The 20,758-nt window shown below is 54.3% G+C and overlaps 1 protein-coding gene across 1 annotated transcript; it reads left to right on the top strand.

Moving 5' to 3' along the window:
* The first annotated feature begins 3,415 nt into the window (after window positions 1-3,415).
* Window positions 3,416-18,503, top strand: LOC120882220 (interleukin-9 receptor-like). Its single transcript, XM_040266129.1, has 9 exons — window positions 3,416-3,806; window positions 4,472-4,605; window positions 4,729-4,828; window positions 5,191-5,442; window positions 5,893-6,038; window positions 6,353-6,554; window positions 6,977-7,082; window positions 8,338-8,422; window positions 11,580-18,503. The coding sequence occupies exons 1-9, from the start codon at window positions 3,416-3,418 to the stop codon at window positions 11,919-11,921; spliced, it is 1,758 nt and encodes a 585-aa protein (XP_040122063.1). The 3' UTR covers window positions 11,922-18,503.
* Window positions 18,504-20,758: the final 2,255 nt, after the last annotated feature.

Genomic DNA, 20,758 nt, shown 5'->3' with positions numbered 1-20,758 from the left:
AGGATGAGATGGTTGGATGGCATCACCAACTCAATGGACATGAGTTTGAGTAAGCTTCGGGAGTTGGTGATGGACAGGGAGGCCTGGCTTGCTGCAGTCCATGGGGTCACAAAGGGTTGGACACGATTGAGTGACTGAACTGAACTGCGTGTTACAGGAGGTGGTGGGGTGCCAGGCTGTGGCATCGGAACATTTTCGGGGCAGAGGCAGTGGCCTTCACGCATCTCAGTGTCTGTGACATGCTCTCCTGTCTCTGTAGCCTGCATGCTGTCCTGTGGGTCGTGTGCGGCTGGTGTGCGGTCTGTTGGTCTCAAGGGAGTGAGTTCTAGCCTGAGAGAGAAGGAAGCTCTCTTGATACTAGGGCAGGGATGGCACCAGTGAGTATAAAAGTGTGTAAGGGGCCAAGATGATCAACATTTAAATGTTAGAAGTGTGATCGTGTTCCTGGTCATTCCTAAGGTGTGTCATGGATTTGAGCCTCCTTTGCCATCTTGCCGTGGGTCCTGGTTTCTCCAGCTCCAGAGAGCTGCAGCTCTGGTGTCTCCAGATCTCCCCTCAGCTGGGTTAATGCACAGAACAGACATACACAAACACACTTATACGTAAACTCAGGCACAGGGGCACGCTAAAGTGCAGCCTTATTTGGCACCCCTAAGAACATACAGGGAAGCCTGGCGTGCTGCGATTCATGGGGTCACAAAGAGTCGGACATGATTGAGCGACTGAACTGAACTGAACTGAACTGAAGAACATACAGTCAATAAGTTTATGAAAAGATGCTTATCTTTACTGATAACCAAGGAAGTGCAAGTTAAGACAACATTGAAACGTCTTTGCCTATCAGATTGGCAAAGATTTAAAAGACTGCCATCAAATGCTTTTGGTGAGGACTGCAGGCATCCTTACACGTCTGATGGGAGCATAAGTCCGTGTATTTCTAGAGGACCGCTTGGCAGCATCTGTTTTGAGATCTTAGGCCCGACAGGTTGCCTCAGCATTTTTTTTTTTTTTTTGTATGGGCAGTCATCCTGGTGATCAGAGATCCAGGCCTGGAATTACTCTTTTAAAATGGCATGTTTACACCAGAAACGAATGCAGTGTTGTATGTCCGTTATATATACACATATATATCCATTAAATTGAAATAGTGGATGTAGGCAACAGTGAAATTGTCCATGGTTTAATGGATTATTAAACCATGGTCTCTACCACCAGTAAAGGCATGAGGTAGCTTTTTATGTGCTTCTCTGAAAAGAATTTGAAAAGAGCCAGAGCAACGAGGTGGCTGTTAAACGAGCGTTTTTTGGAGCGTAGACATGGTCTGGAGGGACTTGTGCCCGACTTCCCACGGGGCCGTCTGTCTGGGGGCGGGGGCGGGGGCTCCCATCTTTTATTTCCTTCCTTGAGCGAGCCTGCAGTACTGTTGGGTTTGACCCCCTCTCCACCCACCCCGGTGCTCAGGGGTTGCCTGAGCTGCACCTTGGGCAGCCTGGGAGACAGGCGCTGCTCTGAGCCTGGCCTGTGTCTTCGCTTCCTGGTGCCAGTTTAGTGAGCAGCGCCGTTCACCTGCCAGTCGATGGATGGTCCCCAGGCCCACGTGCGGCAGCTTGCCGTCCCTGGGGGTGGAAGGTGGGGCTTATGGTGGGTGCTGGTCCCCTCTCGCCCCTCTTAGGCCAGTTGCCGTTCTTTTGTTCTCGTGGTTTCAGATGTGGGCGGCCTGTGTCAGCCTCCCGCGCGAGGTTCACGTCACTGGTCGGTGCAGTTATCTCCTGAATCAGGCAGAGGGACTTTGCTGCAAGCGCAGGGGCGGCTGGGTGACAAGCCATCTGCAGGTCTCAGGGGAGCATCATGCCTGCCATGGGCACTGGCAGCTGCATCTGGAGAGGTGAGTGTCGCCTGGGGTTCTCCTGCTCAAGTCAGCATGGACTTTGGGGGACGGGGCAGGTGGCCCGCAAGCCCCAAGCTCAGGAGGAGCCTGGAGGCCACACTTGGAAGGGCGGCAGGGCGTTTGGGAGGCCACTCTGGTTCATCAACTCTGTCCTGCCTTGGGCATCTCCTGGCGACAGACATGTGCTATAGGAATGGTGAGCCGTCCTGGCCTGGCCTGTGAGCATCGTGGGTGCCACTGGGCAGAGGGACAGGCACTGAGCTCGTTAGGTGAAGTTGGGGGTAGGCTTAGGGGCAGGGTAGTTCCTGACCTCCTGGGGGCAGTGCGTGGGCATTCTGGGGTCAGGTGGTCTCAGCTCGGACTACTGTGAGTGGAGACGGGGTTCAGTCCTGGGGCTGGTAAAGCCTCTGCTCTCACCCATGCCTTTGAGGGGCTTTAGGTCTGAAGAGGAGTCTGTGGACCCCCCCTGGGACCTGTGGGCAGGGCAGCAGGAGAGCGCAGGCTTCCAGGGGGGTTATGCAGCCAAGAAGACGGAGACGAAGAGGGCTCGTGCTCGAATGTTCCAGAGCCCCCTCCCAGGGGCCCAAGGCGTTAACATCATCTTCTCCAGGCAAGGGCAGGCCTGGGGGAGGGTCAGGATGTCTCTTCAGTTAGGAGCAGGTGGGAGGGTGCAGCATGAATCAGACACCCTGGGGGAGCCTGATGCCAGGGCTGCGGACGGCCAGTGCAGGCTGCTGGCAGGGCTGGGTGGGCGCAAGTGGAGCAGAGCGCCCCCCTCGTTGAACCCCAGGCCGTTGTCTGCATCCTTCCAGCCATGCCATACATGGCACCTTGGGCGGAAGGCAGCAACGGTGGGGGGCGGGTACAGTGAGCAGCTCGTCCCGAGGCATTTCCAGCCTCAGCCCCCTCCTCCCTCTGTCCTGGGTCCTGCTCTCTGGGCCGCATCCACCCAAGGCCCCTGGATCCCTCCCGCGCCTCTCCCTGGCTCTGGCCTGGCCTCTCCGTGTCCCGGGACGCCCGCTGCCCTGAGGCAGGTGACTGTCCGGCTCGGCCATCCCGGGACAGGTGGCCTCCCTGCCCTCGCCGCCCCGCTCCCTGCTCTTGCCCAGCAGGGTCCTCGGCCCTTTGCCTTGTGGTGCCAGGTTGCCGTGGGCGCCGGGTCCTGCTCCCGTTTCCTGCCTCGTCCTGTGTCTCAGGCCCGCCTCCCCAGGTCCAAGCTGCCCCGGGAGCCAGCCTCTGGGCTCCTTCCTGCTCTCCCAGCAGTGAGGGCAGTGGTGGACCAGTGCCATTTCAACCGCAGCCTCCATCCCACCCCCTGGGATGGGCAGGGAGAGTAACGGGGTACCCCTCTGTCCCCATTAAAAAGTACAGACTGTGTGAAAGGGGACAGGAAGTGGGTAAGGCCAATCTGGAGGGTGTGGTGCAATGCAGAAACCCCGCCCTGCGGGCGTCTCACCTGGTGAGGCCTGGAGAGCCGACCCTGTGAGGTCCCGGGAGGGGTGCAGCTGCATGGCAGCCCACGACGTCATGGCGGGCCAGGAAGCCGGGAGGCAGGCTCTGGGCTGGTGGTCATCCGGCCAGACCTTGACCCCGAGGCCAGGGAGGAAACGGGGTTGGGACAAGGGGCCAGAGTGCTGTGTGCTGAAGGCCGTGTCCACGGCCCAGTGGGAAGGCACGAGCCGGGTGGGGATGTCAGCCCGGCCCCTGCAGGACGGGCCTGCGGGGCCGCTCTCCCGTGGGGCCCCATCCTGCGTCGTGGCCACCCCGAGGCTTGTCTCCTCTGGGTGTGACTGGGCCTCCCTGGGGCCATCCTGGCGCTTCTTCCTGCCCCACATCCTAAATGTCCCCTGTCCCCCACATCCCAAGTGCCCCCTGCCCCCCCACATCCTGGTGCCCGCTTCCCGCCCCCGGCATCCTGGTGCTCCCTCTGACCCCGTCTCGGGCTCCCTCCACCCTTGACTGCTGGGCGGTTTGTGGCAGGTGATGCTTCAGTCCAGGGGCAGGTGGGGTCTTCCTACCTGTTGACCCGACAGGGGTCTGTCCTGTGGGTCCATGAGGAGGCTGCGGCGGGTGGGGGAGGGCGTCCGCTGCTGGGAGAGTGGGTGTGGGCTCTGCGCGCTTCCGTGCTGCGGTCTGTGCTTGTCTCCTGCTTTTCTGAGAGTCCTTATCACCCATCAGGCTTGCATAACCAGGCTGGCCCTGCTTCCTGCGAAGGAGCTATCAGTGTACCATCTGGGGCTGCAAAAATGGGGTGACAGGGCGTCAGCAGGTGCTTCCTCGCACCCACCCTGGGGTGCTGCCCCTGCAGGGCTCCTCGGGACAGACCTGTGGCAGCAGTGTGGGAAGTGCTGGCGGGCGTGTGGACACCCGCTGCCTTTCCTCTGCTGTCCTGGGGCAGAGCCCTGGGGTCAGCTCCCCGTCGGGGACCAGGGACCGCCCTCCGCCTCTCGTGGCTCTGGTGGGAACTCAACGTGGATGATACACCTTGCACAGTTGGCCCAGGTGTGACACCAGGGGCTCCAGCAGACCTGCCCTTCGGTTGTCGTCCACCACCGTGTTCCCCCAACCCTGCCTCCCCTGCAGGAGGGACCTGGGGCCCAGGCTCGGAGCGTTGCCTGCTGGACAGACCTGGACACATGGCTGATTCAGACCCGGGAGGCCTGAGCTTGAGCTCCTGCGGGTGCCGCTCCCCTGCGGTGTTCGGCCTCCTTCACGGGGTGGGATGAGGGAGTGGGGGGTGACTTGCTTGAAGTGCCCTCCCCACAGTGCCACCTCGGGGGGGGGGACAGTGCTCTCAACACAGCCCCTCAGCCCAGCCTCTTCCAGGTTGGACCTTGCAGAGCGAAGTTCTGATGCGAGAGGCAGGCACCTGCTTCCTGCTCTGCGCCTGTGTCTGCGCCTGGCTCAGCCTGGGGGTCCCTGTCCTGGGGGACAGAGGAGGTGAGGGCTGGCTCGGCGTGCGGGGGGTGTAGGTGCAGAGTGGGGCAGGGTCTGGGCTGCGGGTGTGTGTCTTCCGCAGACCAGTCAGGTCTTCAGCCCCACCCAGGGCACACGGTCAGAGCCTTGTGGTCACCTCGGGGCTCCTTCTCTTGGGCCTGCCCTGTCAGAGGGGGTCAGCGCCAGGCCCTTCCCCCCGGCCCTGCCCCGAGGCAGCCATGGTGGACTTGCCACGGTCACTGTTCCAGGGCCGGGGCCTGGGGCTTTCACCTGCCACAATAACAATGTCCTCAGGATTGAGTGCCGTTGGCCTGGCCCAGCGCCGGGCCAGGGGGCTGGCTCCTGGCTGCTCTTCACCAGGTGAGGCCGGAGAGCGGGGGCAGAGGGCAGGGAGCTGGGGGGCCGTGGTCCCTTGGTGCCCACATGCGTCCTTTCCAGCAACGTCGTGCCGGGCAGCAAGCACAAGTGTGTCTTCTGGGCTGACGTGTGCACTGTGGAGCTGCCACCCGAGGAGGTCCTCGTGCCTGCTGACAACTTCACCATCACCTTCCACCGCCACATCTCTGGGAAGGAGCAGGTCAGCCTTGTGGATCCGCAGTATCTGCCCCGGAGACACGGTGAGACCTGGGTTGGGTGTGTTGGCTGGGAATCCCCTGGCCACAGAGCCCACCGCCCATAACCCCCGCCACCCAGTCAGTGCGCCCAGTCACTGCAGACAGATTCAGGGCTCGCAGCAGGTGGGGACCGGGGGGTGAGGGGCGGGCCCACTGGTTGCTGGAGGGCTCAGGTCCGGAGGAGGATGAAGGAGCAGGGCTTTGAGTTGGGGCTGGAGCTGCAGCGTGAGTGCCTTGAAATGCACTTCAGGCACACCAGCTTAGATTTGAGATGCACCTTGGCTGCCTCAGGGGCTGTATCGTCCCACCTGGGCCTTCTCTGGACCAGTCTCCCAGGGAGGCCTTGTTCCGAGAGGGCCTTGGTCACACCCTCATCCTTCCCGGGAATCTTTCTGATCCCCAGTCTTGGGTGTGCTGACCCACACACCCTCACGTGGCTTTGCTCTGTTTCAGTGAAGCTGGACCCCCCCTCGGACTTGCAGAGCAACGTCAGCTCTGAGCACTGTGTCCTGACCTGGAGTGTCAATCCTGCCCTGGAGCCGCTGGCCATGCTCCTCAGCTATGAGCTGGCCTTCAAGAGGCAGGAGGAAGCCTGGGAGGTAAGGCTGGGCCGCCCACCCTGGGGCCCGTCTCTCCTGGAAGCAGCAGGAGATGCCGCTCTTCCCACCCAGGGTGCTTTCACCTTGGAATTACGAGGAAGGCAGTGACCAGAGCCAAGGGTATGTGAGTGCAGAGTGGTGAGTGTGCCTCTGGGTGTGTGTGCGCGTGTTCACAGGGCCCGCCTGTGTGGATGAGTGTGCACGCAAGTGACTGCATGTGAGCGTGTGGGCCTGGGCAGCGTCCCCGCGTGCATGTCCTCTAGGGCTGGTGGCCCAGCCTCCCCACCAGCATCTCCGACTGTCCTCATCCCCAGTGGGCTCGGCACAAGGATCACATCGTTGGGGTGACCTGGCTCAAACTTGAAGCCGCCGAGTTGGACCCCGGTTCTGCCTATGAGGCCCGGCTGCGCGTCCAGATGGCCTCCCTAGAGGGCGAGGTGGCGGAGGAGGAGCGATACGAAGGCGTGTGGAGTGACTGGAGCCAGCCTGCCTGCTTCGCCGCCCCCCACAGACGAGGTGGGCGCTGCCGTGGCCACTGCCCCCGGTGTCTGGGTGGGGCCCCTGCCTGCCTCTGGGTGTCCCACCTTTGCCCCTCCGACTCCCTCTCTCTGAGGTGGTCAATGGGGTCAGCTTGGGGGTCTCCGGGAGCTACCGTGGCCCCAGGCTGCACACCAGGGCCCGCTGCTGCCTGCGGAGCTGGGCGTGGCCTCGTCTGCTTAGGGCAGCCTGGCTGACCCCGTGGACGGAGGTCCTGAAGGATCGCAGACCCTGTTGACTCTGTGGATGGAAAAGGCGAGGCCCAGGGGCGTGTGCCTCACCAAGGTGCTCTTGCAGGCATGAAGAGGGCCTGTCCGGTACTCTCCCTGTGGCCCAGGTGCTCGGCTGGATGCCTTGCCAGGCGAGTCAGAGGGACACAGCCCTGGTCCTTCTCGCCGCAGGTCGCCTGGTCCCTGCTCTGGGGCAATCCAATAGCACCCTGGTCGCTGTGTCCCTCTTCCTCCTGCTGAGCAGCCTGACCTACTTACTGTTCAAACTGTCGCCCAGGTGGGTGGCCAGGGATGTTTGTGAGAGCATGTGCTTATGTGCGTGTGATTGTGTGTGGAAGTGTGTGCATGTGTGCGTGTGATCGTGTGTGTGTGTGTGTGTGTGTGTGTGTATGCTTGGGCATGGGGTCAACGGTGCATTGAAGGTCTAAACCTGTGGCCCCTCCCCGCATGCTCCTGGATGGGGAGGGGTTTCAGGCCTCTGCCCTGGACCAGTGGGGAGTTCCCAAATTGCCATGTGCGTAGGGGTGGTAGGCAGTGTGTCCCCAAGAGCCCTGGAGACCAGGCCGTGGTCTAAGCCCTGTCTCCTGCCTCTGGAGGCGCCAGCCCGTTGCCTGGTTCGGTGGGCCCAGTGCTGGGCGTCTGGCTTCCACGGGCCCCAGTCCCCAGCCCTGGGGGATGCTGCTGAGATCCAGATGACCACAAAGGCCCTCCTGAAACAAGCCATCACATGGTCAGGTGACAGGGTGCAGGGCTGGCCCCGCAGGAGACTGGCTGGGCATGGACAGGGAGCAGAGAGGGTGAGAGGCGGCTGGACAGAGAGCCTGGGCGAGGGAGGGGTCAGGCTTTCCCTTGGGTCAAAGGAAAGCCCTTGAAGCCTGGCCACGTGTGATGTGACCTGGCTGATGTTTTGAGAGAGGAAGTTCGTGGTACAAGTGAGGAGGAGGCCTGCGGGGCAACCAGCAGCAGTGTCCAGACGGAGGCAAGTGTGGGAGCTGGCGGGAGAAGCAGAGATGGAGCAAAGGGGAGGGACGTGCCAGGGTCTCAGGAATAGAAACTGACGGGATGTGCGGGTGGGGGCGATGTGACCTGTGCCCCCTGAGGCCAGCCCTGGTGTGGGGAATCAGGCTAGGCCCCCGGGGAGGCTGCTGAAGTTGACCTGGACCTGCTGGATTGGAGCCCAGTGCGCCGTCCTCAGGGGAGGACCACTGGGTCCACCATCTACCCTAGGTGGGTAGATGCTCAGGGAGAAATCGGGCGGGCTTTCTGGAGGTGCTGTCTCCGTCTCAGACTGAGGACAGAGCCGGGCACCTCCACTGGATGGCTTGGTATAACTCGGTTCTGTGGGGTCACCTGCACAGGGGCCATAGGTACCTGGTGTCAGACCTGCACCCAGTGAGGGGAGAGCGCACGGGGCAGGGACGGGCCTGCTGCGAGAAGGAGCCAAGGTCCCTGCAGTGACCGCTGGAGCAGGGCCGCAAGGAGCCCCCTGGCTCAGGTCTCTGCAGCCTCTGACTGCCGTCTCCTGGCTACAGGATGAAAACAGCCTTGTACCAGGATGTGCCGTCTCCAGGCCCATTCTTCCAGCCTCTGTACAGTGTGCACAACGGGGACTTCCAGGTTTGTGACCCTGCGGGCCAGAGTTGGGGTGGGGCTGGGGTGCCCAGATGTCCGGCCTCCCCAGGATGTGGGCTTGGGTGAGGTTTGGGGGCCTCTGTCAGTGCTTAGGGCTTTTTTAGTGTATACAATGGCCTGTAGAGTATATATAGAGATATATACACACTGTGACTCAAATGGGCAAGAAGAAAACTTAGCTTTGTCGTGTTGCTGAGCTCTTTTTCCTCTCGTGTCTCTGATTTCATTGCTGATGGAAAAACGAGAAGATTCTTGTGACATCGCCTCTTCGGTTTGCAGCAGCCCTGTGAGGTGCCAGCGCCAGGGGCTGCGTCTTCTGCTGCCCCGGGGCCGTCCCTGCTCCCTGGGCTACTCTGGTGGCCGCTGTGGAGGGCCTGACCCCTCCAGGCCCGCTGGCTGGTGTGATGAGTTGGCCTCCCAACCCCGTCATGGTGCCCTCGTGGGCTCTCACAGGCCACCCTGAGGACAGCTTGGCGGCCCCGTGGTCCCCGCTGCTGGCCAGGCGCTCCTGCTCCACAGGCAGAAGGAGCGGCAGGAGGGCCCCATGGATGGCCTCTGATCTCACTGTCTTGGGCCCCTTGCTTTGTCAGAGGACGGAGCTTCCGGGGGTCCGCTGACTGGCTCTGCCCAGGTTCTCCCTGCTGGCTCTGCATGGCTGGGTTCCTTCTGGCTCTTTTCTCTCTTAACAGAAAAGTATGGTTTCTAAGATTGTCATCGAGAGAGATAATTTGGAGCTTAAAGCTGAGGCCTTGGTCAGGGCTGTGGGGTAAATGTTACCCTGAACTCCCCTTCTGGGCTGTAGGCACCCAGCCCCTTCCCTGTAGAACCATAGCAGCTGCCGGGGGTTAGTTAGACCCCCCCAGGACATGGTGTGGAGCCTTGGACTGGCTCTCCGATGGAGGGTGTGTGTGCTGCACTTGATGGAGATCCCTGGCCCCATGTATGCTTCTTAAAAAATTCAGCTTCTTAAAAAATTCTTTTCCATGATGGTTTGTGACAGGGTATTGGCTCTATAGGAGGTCTTGCTGTTTATGCTTCGTGTGTGGAAGAGTTTGCGTCTGCTGGCCCTCAGCTCCCGGAATGCCCCTCCCCACCCCCTTGGCGATCACGTGTCTTCTATGTCCAGGAGCCTGTCTCTGTTTTGTGGACACGTTCACTTGTGTCATATAAGTGATCTCGCATGGTATTTGTCTTTGTCTGACTTATTTCACTTAGTATGATAACCTCTGATTGCAACCGTGTTGCTGCAAATGGCATTATTTCATTCTTTCTGTGGCTGAGTTATATTCCATTGTGCACGCGCGCGCATGCACGCGCGCACACACACACACACACACACACACACACACACACATCTTCTTCATCCATTCACAATTGATAGACATTTAGATTGTTTCTGTGTCTTGGCACAATGCTTTAGTGAACATTGAGGTACATATATCTTTTAAAAAATTATGTATTTTTAATTGGAGGGTAGTTGTTTTACAATATTGTTGGTTTCAGTTTTATATATATATATATATATATATATATATATATATATAATATACACGCATGTCCCTTCCTCTTGAACCTCCCTCCCATCTCCCACCCCTCTAGGTTGTCACAGAGCAACAGATTTGAGCTCTCTGCCTCATATAGCAAAGTTCCACCAGCTGTCTAATTCTACGCATGGTAATGCATGTATCTTTTTGAATTAGAATTTTGTCTGGATATATGCCCAAGAGTGGGATTGCTGGGTCACATGGTAGCTCTGTTTTTTTATTTTAAGGAGCATCCATACAGTTTTCTACAGTGGATGACCAGTTGATTCCTAACAGTGTAGGAGGTTTCCCATTTCTCTACACCCTCTCCAGCGTTTATTGTTTGTAGCTTTTTTTGCTTATTTATGTATTGCTGTTTGTGCTGGGTCTTCATTGCTGTGTGTCTGTGCTTTCTCTGGTTGTGGTGAGGACTGCTCCATGGCTGTGCGTGGGCTTCTTGTTGCGGTGACTTCTGTTGGGGAGCACAAGCTCTAGGCACGCTGGCTTCAGTACTCACAGCACGCGGGCTTAGTAGTTGTGACACACAGGCTTAGTTGCTCCATGGCATGTGCAATCTTCCTGGACCAGGGATCGAACCCACGTCCTGTGCGTTGGCAGGTGGATTCTTATCCACTGTTCCGCCAGAGAAGTCCTTTTTGCAGCTTTTAATGATGGCCGTTCTGACCAGTGTGAGATGGTACCTCACTGTAGTTTCCATTTGCATTTCTCTAATAATTACTGATGGCGAGCATTGCTTCATGTACCTCTTGGGCATTTGTGTTTCTTCTTTGGAGAAATGTCTTTTTCAGTCTTCTGCCCATTTTTTTATTTTTTATTTTTTGTTGTTGATGTTGTTAGTGAGTTGTGTGAGCTGTCTGTATATTTTAAAAATTAATCCCTTGTGGGTCACAGATTGCAAATATTTTCTCCTAGTCTGCATGCTGTCTTTTCACTTTGTTTATGGTTTCCTTTGTTGTGGAAAAGCTTGTTAGCTGATTAGGTTGCATTTGCTTATTTTTGTTTCTGTTGCCTTGGGAGACTGACCTGTGAAGACTTTAGAATGATTTATGTTAGGGAATGTTCTGTCTATGTTCTCTTCTGGGAGTTTTATGGGGACGTGTCTTATGTTTAGATCTTTAAGTCATTTTGAGTTTTTGTGTGTGTGCATGGTGAAAGGGAGTGTTCTAACTTCGTTGATTTATATACAGAAACAGCTTCCTTTTGGAGGTGGGGGCCTCCTGTGGTCCCACAGAGGGGTCCAGACCTGCTGACCTTGGCCCGGAGGTGCTAGGCCCAACAGTACCGCGTGTGTGCATGTGTGCGTGTGTGCGTGTGTGCGTGTGTGTGGGTAGTGGGGTTGGGGTGAGGGGCAGCACTGTCTTTGGCCCATATCTACACCCTGGCTTAGGCCTCTGTGAGCCCCAGGCCCCATGCAGCGGGGCGTGGGGAGGGAGGGGGCCCGGTGCCGAGGCTGGACTGGCCCGTGGTGGGTGGACAGGGTGCTCTGGGCCTCTGGGTGTGGTTGTCTGGAAAGCTTCGTGGAGAAGGGGCAGGTGCTCCCATGCTGAGTCCTGAACACACCTCCTGAGGCCTGCCCTCCTCCCGCTGCTCTATTCTAGACCTGGATAGGGGCCCGCAGAGCCAGCCCACAGGCAGGCAGGGACCATGCCGGCCCCCCACGAGGAGCCCTCCTGGAAGCCCGTGTCCGGGAGGCCGTCGCTTTACTGCACTGTGACCCAGCAGACGCCTGGCCGTCGGCGGGCCTGGAGGAGGAGGGCAGCCCTGGGCCTGGCCTCCCGGCAGATGTGCTGCCAACAGAACACGTGGAGTGGGGGGAGCCATCGCCCACCTACCTGCCGCAGGAGGACTGGGCCCCTGCGGGCTGCCCCCGGCCCATGCCCCCCCAGTGCGAGGGCAGCAGCGGCGACTACTGCGCCCTGGACTGCTCTGCGGGGAGCTGACCTCCGCCTTCCCGAGAAGCGCGTGGAGCTCTGAGCCGCCTCCCTCCCCACCAGTGGCATTTTCTGTGACTGGTCAAGCCTGGATTCCCAGATGGAAGGTGCTGTGTGGGCATGCCCGTGGTGCTGCAGTCTGTCCATCCTGCGGTTTGTGGACCAACGGCCCGGGAGCTGACCTTTGACTGGCACTGGACCTCCTGCGCAGGGCCACCCATGCGGTGGTCATTTGTTGGGTCTGTGTGGAGGCAGGTGGGCTCTCCCCTGCACCCCACACCTGCGGGCCTGGGCCTGTGCCCTCAGCGTCCTGCCATCCTGGCCCCCATCCACCACTTCCCTCCCTGCTTCCGGGCTTAACCCCAGGCACCTCGGAGAAGCGAGGGGTTGGCCCCACAGCCTGTTCTGTCCTCCGCCCCTTAAGAGGCCAGTCTGGGCCCCGTGGACACAGTTGAGATGCAGCGATGAGGCTGAGGGTCCGCTTTCTGTGCCTCCCTGGGCTTCCTCCCCTACTGAGATTAAAAGGGATGGATGGCCATTTCAAATTGCTGATGGCTGGGGAGTGGGTCCAAAGGACATAGACAGGAGCTGGGGTCTGCTGCCTGGGGTTTCTGGGGGTGCTCAGTGACCAGCTCAAGGAGGCCCCCCCCCGCTCCTCCTCGTCCTCATCCTCCCAGGGGCCTCAGGAAGCTGTGAGCTGTGGCCGGCGCCCCGAGGGTCAGGGCCAGAAGGGACCGTCTGCCGTGGCCTAGGTCTGTGAAGGGCCCTGCCTGTCACCTCCCCCATGGTCTGGAGAGCGGAGGGCAGGGCAGAGGGCGCCTGTCTGTGTCTGGTGCTGTTGCAGCAGCATACCATAAGATGGGTGGCTTAGAACAGCAGAAGTTGGTGGTCCTGCAGTTCCGGGGGCCGGAAGTGTGGAATCACAGTGTTGGCGGGGCTGCAGGGGTGCCTGCGAGGGCCTGACTCAGGCTGTGCCTGGCTTGGGTGATTCCTGGCTTGAGGCTGCACAGCTCCAGCCTCACAAAGGCCCTGCCTTGTATCCAGAGCCCCTCTTTATACCAGTGTCGTCACAGTGGATCAGGGCTGACCTGAAAGACTTGCTCTATTTTGGCTGAATTATGGGCTGAGACCCTGTTTCTATAAAAGGTCACGTTAGCAGGTGCTGGGATAGGACTTCCCTTTTCTGGGCAGTGTCCCTGCCTCTTCCAGACGTCTCCGGATTCCTGCTGGCCCACGGGCCCCGGGGTGCCTCCAGGGCCTCCCTAGCACTCTCCCTGGGGTTCACACACAGACCCTGTCCCTCCCGGCTGCGGGACTTGGGTCTGGCACTGAGGTCCTCTGTTTAGTGAGGGCTGGGCCGGACCTGCCTTGAGGTTGGAGGTGCTGATGTATTGCAGGTGGGGTAGATGGAGGCCTGTCTCCTTGGTGCTGGGCTGGAGAAGCACCTTGCTGTGGTCTGAGCATAGAGAAGCAAAGCCTCCCCAGGTCCTGAAGGCACAGGTCCCTCTGGCTCAGACAGGGCCCCCACGGCACCCCACTGCGTGCTGAGGAGCCCTGAGGTTTGTGGAGAGCCACAGGTGGGACCAGGCAGGACCCCGAGTGTATCTTTAGTTTCCAGAGAGTGGAGGTGTGTGGACGGAAGTGAGGCGCAGGCACCCTCTGCTCTAACCAAGGATAAAAATACCAGCGTGAATCCACTTCCTGGAGCCGGCCCTGGGGAGCCCCAGGCCAGTGTATTTATAACAGCATCTGTGCGGCTCCTGCAGCTCACGTGGACCTGAGCCCCGCAGGACTGGGTGGCTGGGCACAGTGTTCATTTGACTCACACACTTGGTCCTGCTTTTGCCTGAGTGAGCAGCTGCTTTTAGAGGCTGGTGGTTGTAGGTGGGCCACGCCTGCGTCTCAGGACGACCTGAGCCAGCTGCTTATACACAGCGAGGCTCAGGAAACACTCATTTCCACCTATTCTGGGGACACGACCCTTGGCAGCTGCACACTGAGACCCCGTGAGCCCCGATGCGGGGTCGTGGATCCCCATGCACCTGTGAAGGAGGCAGGGAAGGTGGCCTGGGACTCGGCGAGGGAGCTGCTGGAGGGAGGAGCTGAGTGACAGTGTGGCCGGGGCACGAGCGTCCGCAGGGTGGCTGGCCGGGCCCTGCCGCGGCCGGGCCGTGGACAGCCCTGGAGGCTCGGCCGAGGCGGGGGCTGCCCGGGGCTCAGGGCGCTCTCTTTGGCTGTTGCTGCGGTGGAGTTTACATAGGATGAAGCTCACCGTTAAGTGTCTGCTGCTGTGACATTCAGTGCGTCGTCTTGCGTGCAGCTGGCCCCTCTGTCTACTTTCACTCTGATGGGAAACCCCCTAAGCGCCCATTCCCCTCTCCACCCTCCTGTGACCCCTGGCCCCCACGAGTCCACTTTCTGTCCTATGATTTACCTGCTGTGGATGTTTCATACAGATGGCGTATAGTACACGGCCTTTAGTGTTCTTTTTTTCCCCTCCTCCTACTGCAGTGGTTCTGATGTCTGTCCACATTGTAGTGGACAGTCTTTGGACAGACTGCACGCTCGTCCTTAGACAGAAGTTTGGGTTATTTCCACCTTTGCACTCTTGGGAACTGTGCTGCTATGAAAGTTACTGTGTAAGTTTTTGTTTGAATATCTGTTTTCAATCCTTTGTGTATATTCCTAGGTTTAGACTTGCTAGATTATGTGTTAACTCTGTGTTCATCTTTTTGAAGAATTGCCAAGCTGTTTTCCTCAGTGGCTGCAACATCACATTCTCATTGGCAGTGGGCTATGTCTCATGTTCTGCATATTTTTTCCAGCTCTTGTTAGTGTCCTTTCTTTTTCACTTCTTTTTTTTCCTTTTCTGAATTAAGTTGTTTTGATAACAGCCTTTCTAATGGATGTGAAGTGGTACCACATGGTGGTTTTTATTTGTGTATCCTTGACAGCTAATGATGCTGAACAGCTTCTCATGCTATTTGTGTATCTTATTTGGAGAAAAGTCTGCTTGAATCCTTTGCCCATTTAAAATTTGGGTTGTTTATCCCTTTGTAGCTGAGTTGTAAGAGCTCTCTGTATGTTCTGGATACAAGGTGCTTATCAGACTTGTGATTAGCAAATATTTTTTTCTATTCTCTAGGTTGTTTTTTTACTTTCTTGAGAGTATCCTTTGAAGCACAAAAGCTTTAAGTATTTGTGAAGTGCAGTTTATTTATGTTTTATCTTACTGCCTGTGCTTTTGTTGTCATACCCAAGAAGTCACTGCTAAACCTGGTGCCAGTAAAGACGTGAAAAGATGTTCAGCATCACTAGCCATCAAGGAAGTGGAAAAACCAGAGTGAGAGGGAATTCCCTGGTGGGCTTATGGCTCGGACTTTGTGCTTTCACTGCCGAAGGCCCAGGTTCAATCCCTGGTTGCGGAACTAAGATCCCGCAAGCCTCACGGCTCAACCCACACAAACAAAAACAGAAATAACCCACAGCAAGATACCACTTTGCATCTATTAGAATGGCTACTATAAGAAGAAAAGAAAGAGGAAGCTACTGTTGGTAAGGCCATGCAGAAATTGGAACCCTGAAGAACTACCGTGCAGCATGTGGGATCTTCCTGGCGCAGGGATGGGATCTGTGTGCCCTGCGTTGGGAGCTGGATTCCCCACCAGCAGACCACCAGGAAAGCCCCTGTGATTTGTCTTTTTATTCTCTTAACAGGGTCTTTCATGAGGTAGACATTTAACATTTTAATAGACAGCATCACAGTTTTTTCTTTCATGGACTAGTGTTTGGTGTTTTACTTAAAAACTCATACCAAACCCAAGATTACATAGATTTTATTCTATAATGGTTATGATTTTGCATTTGAAAAATTAATGTTTACGGACCATTCTGAGTGAATTTTTTTGTGTGTGAGTTAGAGTATTTGTATCTACATTCATTTTCCCACGTTTCCAGTTGCTTCCTGGCCATTTGTGGCCACAGTTCCTTCCTCTGGTACACACGGCCTTCCTCTGGTACACACGGCCTTCCTCTGGTACACTGTCCCTTTGACTGGTCACTTGACTGGATTCACATGGGTCTATTTTTGTGCTTTCTCTTCTGTTCTATGTCTTTCTCTGCTCTCCAACATCACACTCTTCATTTCTGTCGCTTTACCGTAAGTCTTGGGCTTTGAATGAGGGGTTTCTGTAACTGTGTTGTTTAGTCTTCTGTCATCTCCTCTAGGTTTTGAAACAATTTGTCAAATATGTTTGGGAGGAATTTGACTGAGATTCTGTTGAATCTATAGAAAGAATGGTCCTCTTAACGATGTTGAGTGTGTTGCTCGTGAGCAGCAAGAGCTCTGCATTTTATAATTTGTCTGTGCTCACCTGAGTTTCACTGTTTTCTGCACACGTGCATATGTATATATTTTGTAAGCTTTGTGCTTCAGGGTTTTGATTTTTGCGGTGCTATTGGGACTTTTTTAGATTCCAGATTCCAGGCTGTCCCGTGCATCGCTGCTGACGTTGCCGCAGTCCATCCGGGCTGTTGTTGCAAACCCGCAGAGGGTGGCCCATCCCGCCAACAGTAGACATTTATGTCTCATTGCTCTGGAGGCTGATAGTCTGGGTTGGGGCATCAGCCTGGCAGGGTGAGGGCTTTCTCTTGGTGGCAGACTGCTCCTTGTGTCTCACGCGGAGGAGAGGGGCTGGGGTCTGTCTCCTTCATAAGGGTGTGAGCCCCACTCCTGGGGACCCCGCCCTCATGACCTGTCGCCTGCCGAGGGCGGCCCCGGCCACTGCCCTTAGAATCCCTGCGTGTGGATCTGGGGGCACGCAAGCATTCAGACACAGCACTCTTGAAACAAGGAGTGAGTTGACTCAGGTTGACCTTTACTTTGCTTTTTGTTCTCCATTTTCCAGTCAAGGCACAGGACTGGTGGGCTCTACTTCAGTTGGAATTTCTAAGTTATGACATTGAATAATCACAACACTGAACTTCAGAGCTTCACTCGGACTGTCTGAGGGGGTGAACTGGCCACTGCTGAATTGTGAGTGGCGTGTTGGGCGCTGTGTCCTGGAGGACAGCAGGGGTCCCCCAAGCCGTTGGACTCTGTCCTGTGAGGGGTGCATGGCATTGCTTTTAAACTTACCCAAACCAGAATTTATTAACAATTTACTATCTGGTTTTTAACGGAAGTATACTCATCATGAAATATTTCTGAAGCAAGTCAAAATTTGATCGGCAGCAGGGAGTCCTGGCATGCTGCCATCCATGAGGTTGCAGAGTCAGACAGGACAGAACAGCAACAAGTTGTAACAGTATGTAAAATACTGTCTTTTTGTTAGACATTGAAATCCTACATCAGAAGAAATGTTGGGTTGACCAGAAAGTTTTTTTTTTTCCATACAGTGACTCTAGTAGCGCTTAGTTGTGTTTAACTTCATTCAAAAGAAGCAATTTTATTAGATTGGAAGGTGACAGCTGTCCTACCAGCATGCCTTTAAAAATAGCTTACCAAAATTGGTAGATTTTTGGTGCAGCCACTTTAGTAATGGAAATGGAAGGGAAAAAAGCAACATTTTCAGCATATTATGCTTTATTATTTTAAGAAAAGTAAAAGTGCAACAGAAATGCAAAAAAGATTTGTGCAGTGTATGGAGAAGGTGCTGTGACGTATTGAATGTGTCAGAAGGGGTTTGTGAAGCTTTGTGCTGGAGATTTCCTGCTGGATGATGCCCCACCATCGGGTAGACCAGTTGAGGTTGATAGTGATCCAGTCGAGATGTTTTTGAGCACGATCCATGTTACACTGCACGGGAGACAGTGGGGCAAACTCAAAAGATCCAAATCAGTTGTTAAACATCATTTATACCAGCTCGGTTATGTTAATCACTTTAATGTCTGGGTTCCAAATAAGTGAAGAAAACCTTGATCTTATTTTCACATGTGATTCTCTACTTAAACATAAGGAGAACGTTCTGTTTTTAAAGCAAATTATGACCGGTGATGAAAAGTGGATACAGTACAATAATGTGGAGCAGAAGAGATTGTGGGGCAAGCAAAATGAACCACCACCAACCAGTCACACCCAGGCTGGTCTTCATCCAGAGAAGGTGATGTCGTGTAGGTGGTGGGAGTGGAAGGGAGTCTTTTTATGAGCTCCTTCCAGAAAACCAAACGATTAATTCCAATAATGTTCCCAATGCTCTTCAGTTAGACCAACTGAAGGCAGCACTCGACAAAAGGTGTCTGGAATTAGTCAACAGAAAACGAATAATCTTCCATCAGGATACTGCAAGACCATATGTTTCTTTGATGACCAGGAAAAAACTGTTACAGCTTGGCTGGGAAGTTCTGATTCATCCGCTGTGTTCACCAGACATTCCACCTTCAGATGTCCATGTATTTCGGTCTTTACAAAATTCTCTTAATGGAGAAAATATCAATACCCTGGCTGAGGGCACCTGGAACAGTTCTTTACTCAAAAAGTTAAAAAGTTTTGGGATGATGGAATTCTGAGTTGTAAGTTGCCTGTAAATTGGAAGAAGGTAGTAGAACAAAATGAATACGTTGTTCAATAAAGTTCTTCGTAAAAATGAAAAATGTGTCTTATCTTTACCTAATGACCAGAGGAACCCTTTGGCTAACCCAGTATCTAAATGTAGCTTGATATTAAAATCAGAATGTGTTAATGAACATTCAGTTGTGAACAGTAAGCCAGCATTTCTTTTTGCAGTTTTGAATTGGTATTGAGCTGGTGTGAGGTGATACCTCTTTAAACTTTTGATTGGCATTTCTCTGATAATTAGTGGTGGTGAGTGTTTTTCTTCTGCCTAATGGCAGACACTAAGTCTTCCTCAGAAACACCCTCCTAATCTCCGGCCCATGTCTTCTGGGACTGTTGGTGTTTTCACGTTGAGCTGCAGGAGCTGTTTGTTCTGGAGATGCATTCTTGGGGTTATCTATGTTTGCAGATATTCCCCCTGTTCTTAGGGTTGTTTTTGTCTTTCCTTTAGGCTTTCCTTTCCTGTGCAAACTTTTTAAGGGATAGTTAGTTCCTGTTTTCTTATTTCATGTTTATGTTTCATTATTCCAAGAGGTGGATTGAAAAAGAACTTGATGTAATTTGTGGGAAACTGTGCCTTTTCTATATTTTTCTCAAGAATTTCATGGTATCTGAGTTTCCAGTAAGATCTTTGTGCTTTGCGGAGTTTATTTTTGTGTGTGGTGCTAGGGAGTCTTGTGGTCTCATTCTCGTTTTCATTAAGTAGCCTTCACACTATCCTACATCGTGGTTGTTACCAGTTTACACCCCAGGTGTTGCTGCAGGAGGCTTCCCTTGTCTCCATATCCTGGGCAGCACTTGGTGTTTGTATAGTTTTTGATGATGGCCATTCTGACTGGTGTGAGGTGATTAGTCCATGTACTTTTGATTTGCATTAATAACCTCAGATATGCAGATGACACGACCCTTATGGCAGAAAGTGAAGAGGAACTAAAAAGCCTCTTGATGGAAGTGAAAGAGGAGAATGAAAAAGTTGGCTTAAAGCTCAACATTCAGAAAACGAAGATCATGGCATCCGGTCCCATCACTTCATGGGAAATAGATGGGGAAACAGTGGAAACAGTGTCAGACTTTATTTTTGGGGGCTCCAAAATCACTGCAGATGGTGACTGCAGCCATGAAATTAAAAGACGCTTACTCCTTGGAAGGAAAGTTATGACCAACCTAGACAGCATATTGAAAAGCAGAGACATTACTTTGCCAACAAAGGTCCGTCTAGTCAAGGCTATGGTTTTTCCAGTGGTCATGTATGGATGTGAGAGTTGGACTGTGAAGAAAGCTGAGCACTGATGAATTGATGCTTTTGAACTGTGGTGTTGGAGAAGACTCTTGAGAGTCCCTTGGAGTGTAAGGAGATCCAACCAGTCAATTCTAAAGGAGGTCAGTCCTGGGATTTCTTTGGAAGGAATGATGCTGAAGCTGAAACTCCAGTACTTTGGCCACCTCATGCGAAGAGTTGACTCATTGGAAAAGACTCTGATGCTGGGAGGGATTGGGGGCAGGAGAAGAAGGGGATGACAGAGGATGAGATGGCTGGAAGGCATCACCAACTCTATGGACGTGAGTTTGAGTGAACTCCGGGAGTTGGTGATGGACAGGGAGGCCTGCGTGCTGCAATTCATGGCGTCACAAAGAGTCGGACACGACTGAGCGACTGAACTGAACTGAACTGAACTGAATAGTGAGTGGAGTAGCTTTTCCTGTGCTTTTTGATCTTTTACAGGGTGCAAAGATATCGAGGAAAACAACAGAATGGGAAAGACTAGAGATCTCTTCAAGAAAATTAGAGATACCAAGGGAACATTTCATGCAAAGATGGGCTTGATAAAGGACAGAAATGGTATGGACCTAACAGAAGCAGAAGATATTAAGAAGAGGTGGCAAGAATACATGGAAGAACTATACAAAAAAGATCTTCACGACCCAGATAATCATGATGATGTGATCACTAATCTAGAGACAGACATCTTGGAATGTGAAGTCAAGTGGGCCTTAGAAAGCATCAGTACGAACAAAGCTAGTGGAGGTGATGGAATTCCAGTTGACCTGTTTCAAATCCTGAAAGATGATGCTGTGAAAGTGCTGCACTCAATATGGCAGCAAATTTGGAAAACTCAGCAGTGGCCACAGGACTGGAAAAGGTCCGTTTTCATTCCAATCCCAAAGGAAGGCAATGCCAAAGAATGCTCACACTACCGCACAACTGCACGCATCTCACATGCTAGTAAAGTAATGCTCAAAATTCTCCAAGCCAGGCTTCAGCAATACGTGAACCGTGAACTCCCTGATGTTC

The sequence above is a fragment of the Oryx dammah genome, unplaced genomic scaffold, assembly GCF_014754425.2.
Source record: "Oryx dammah isolate SB20612 unplaced genomic scaffold, SCBI_Odam_1.1 HiC_scaffold_2, whole genome shotgun sequence".
Taxonomy (NCBI): Eukaryota; Metazoa; Chordata; class Mammalia; order Artiodactyla; family Bovidae; genus Oryx; species Oryx dammah.
The sequence above is the reverse complement of the archived record's forward strand: the minus strand, read 5'-3'. Positions and strand labels throughout refer to the sequence as shown.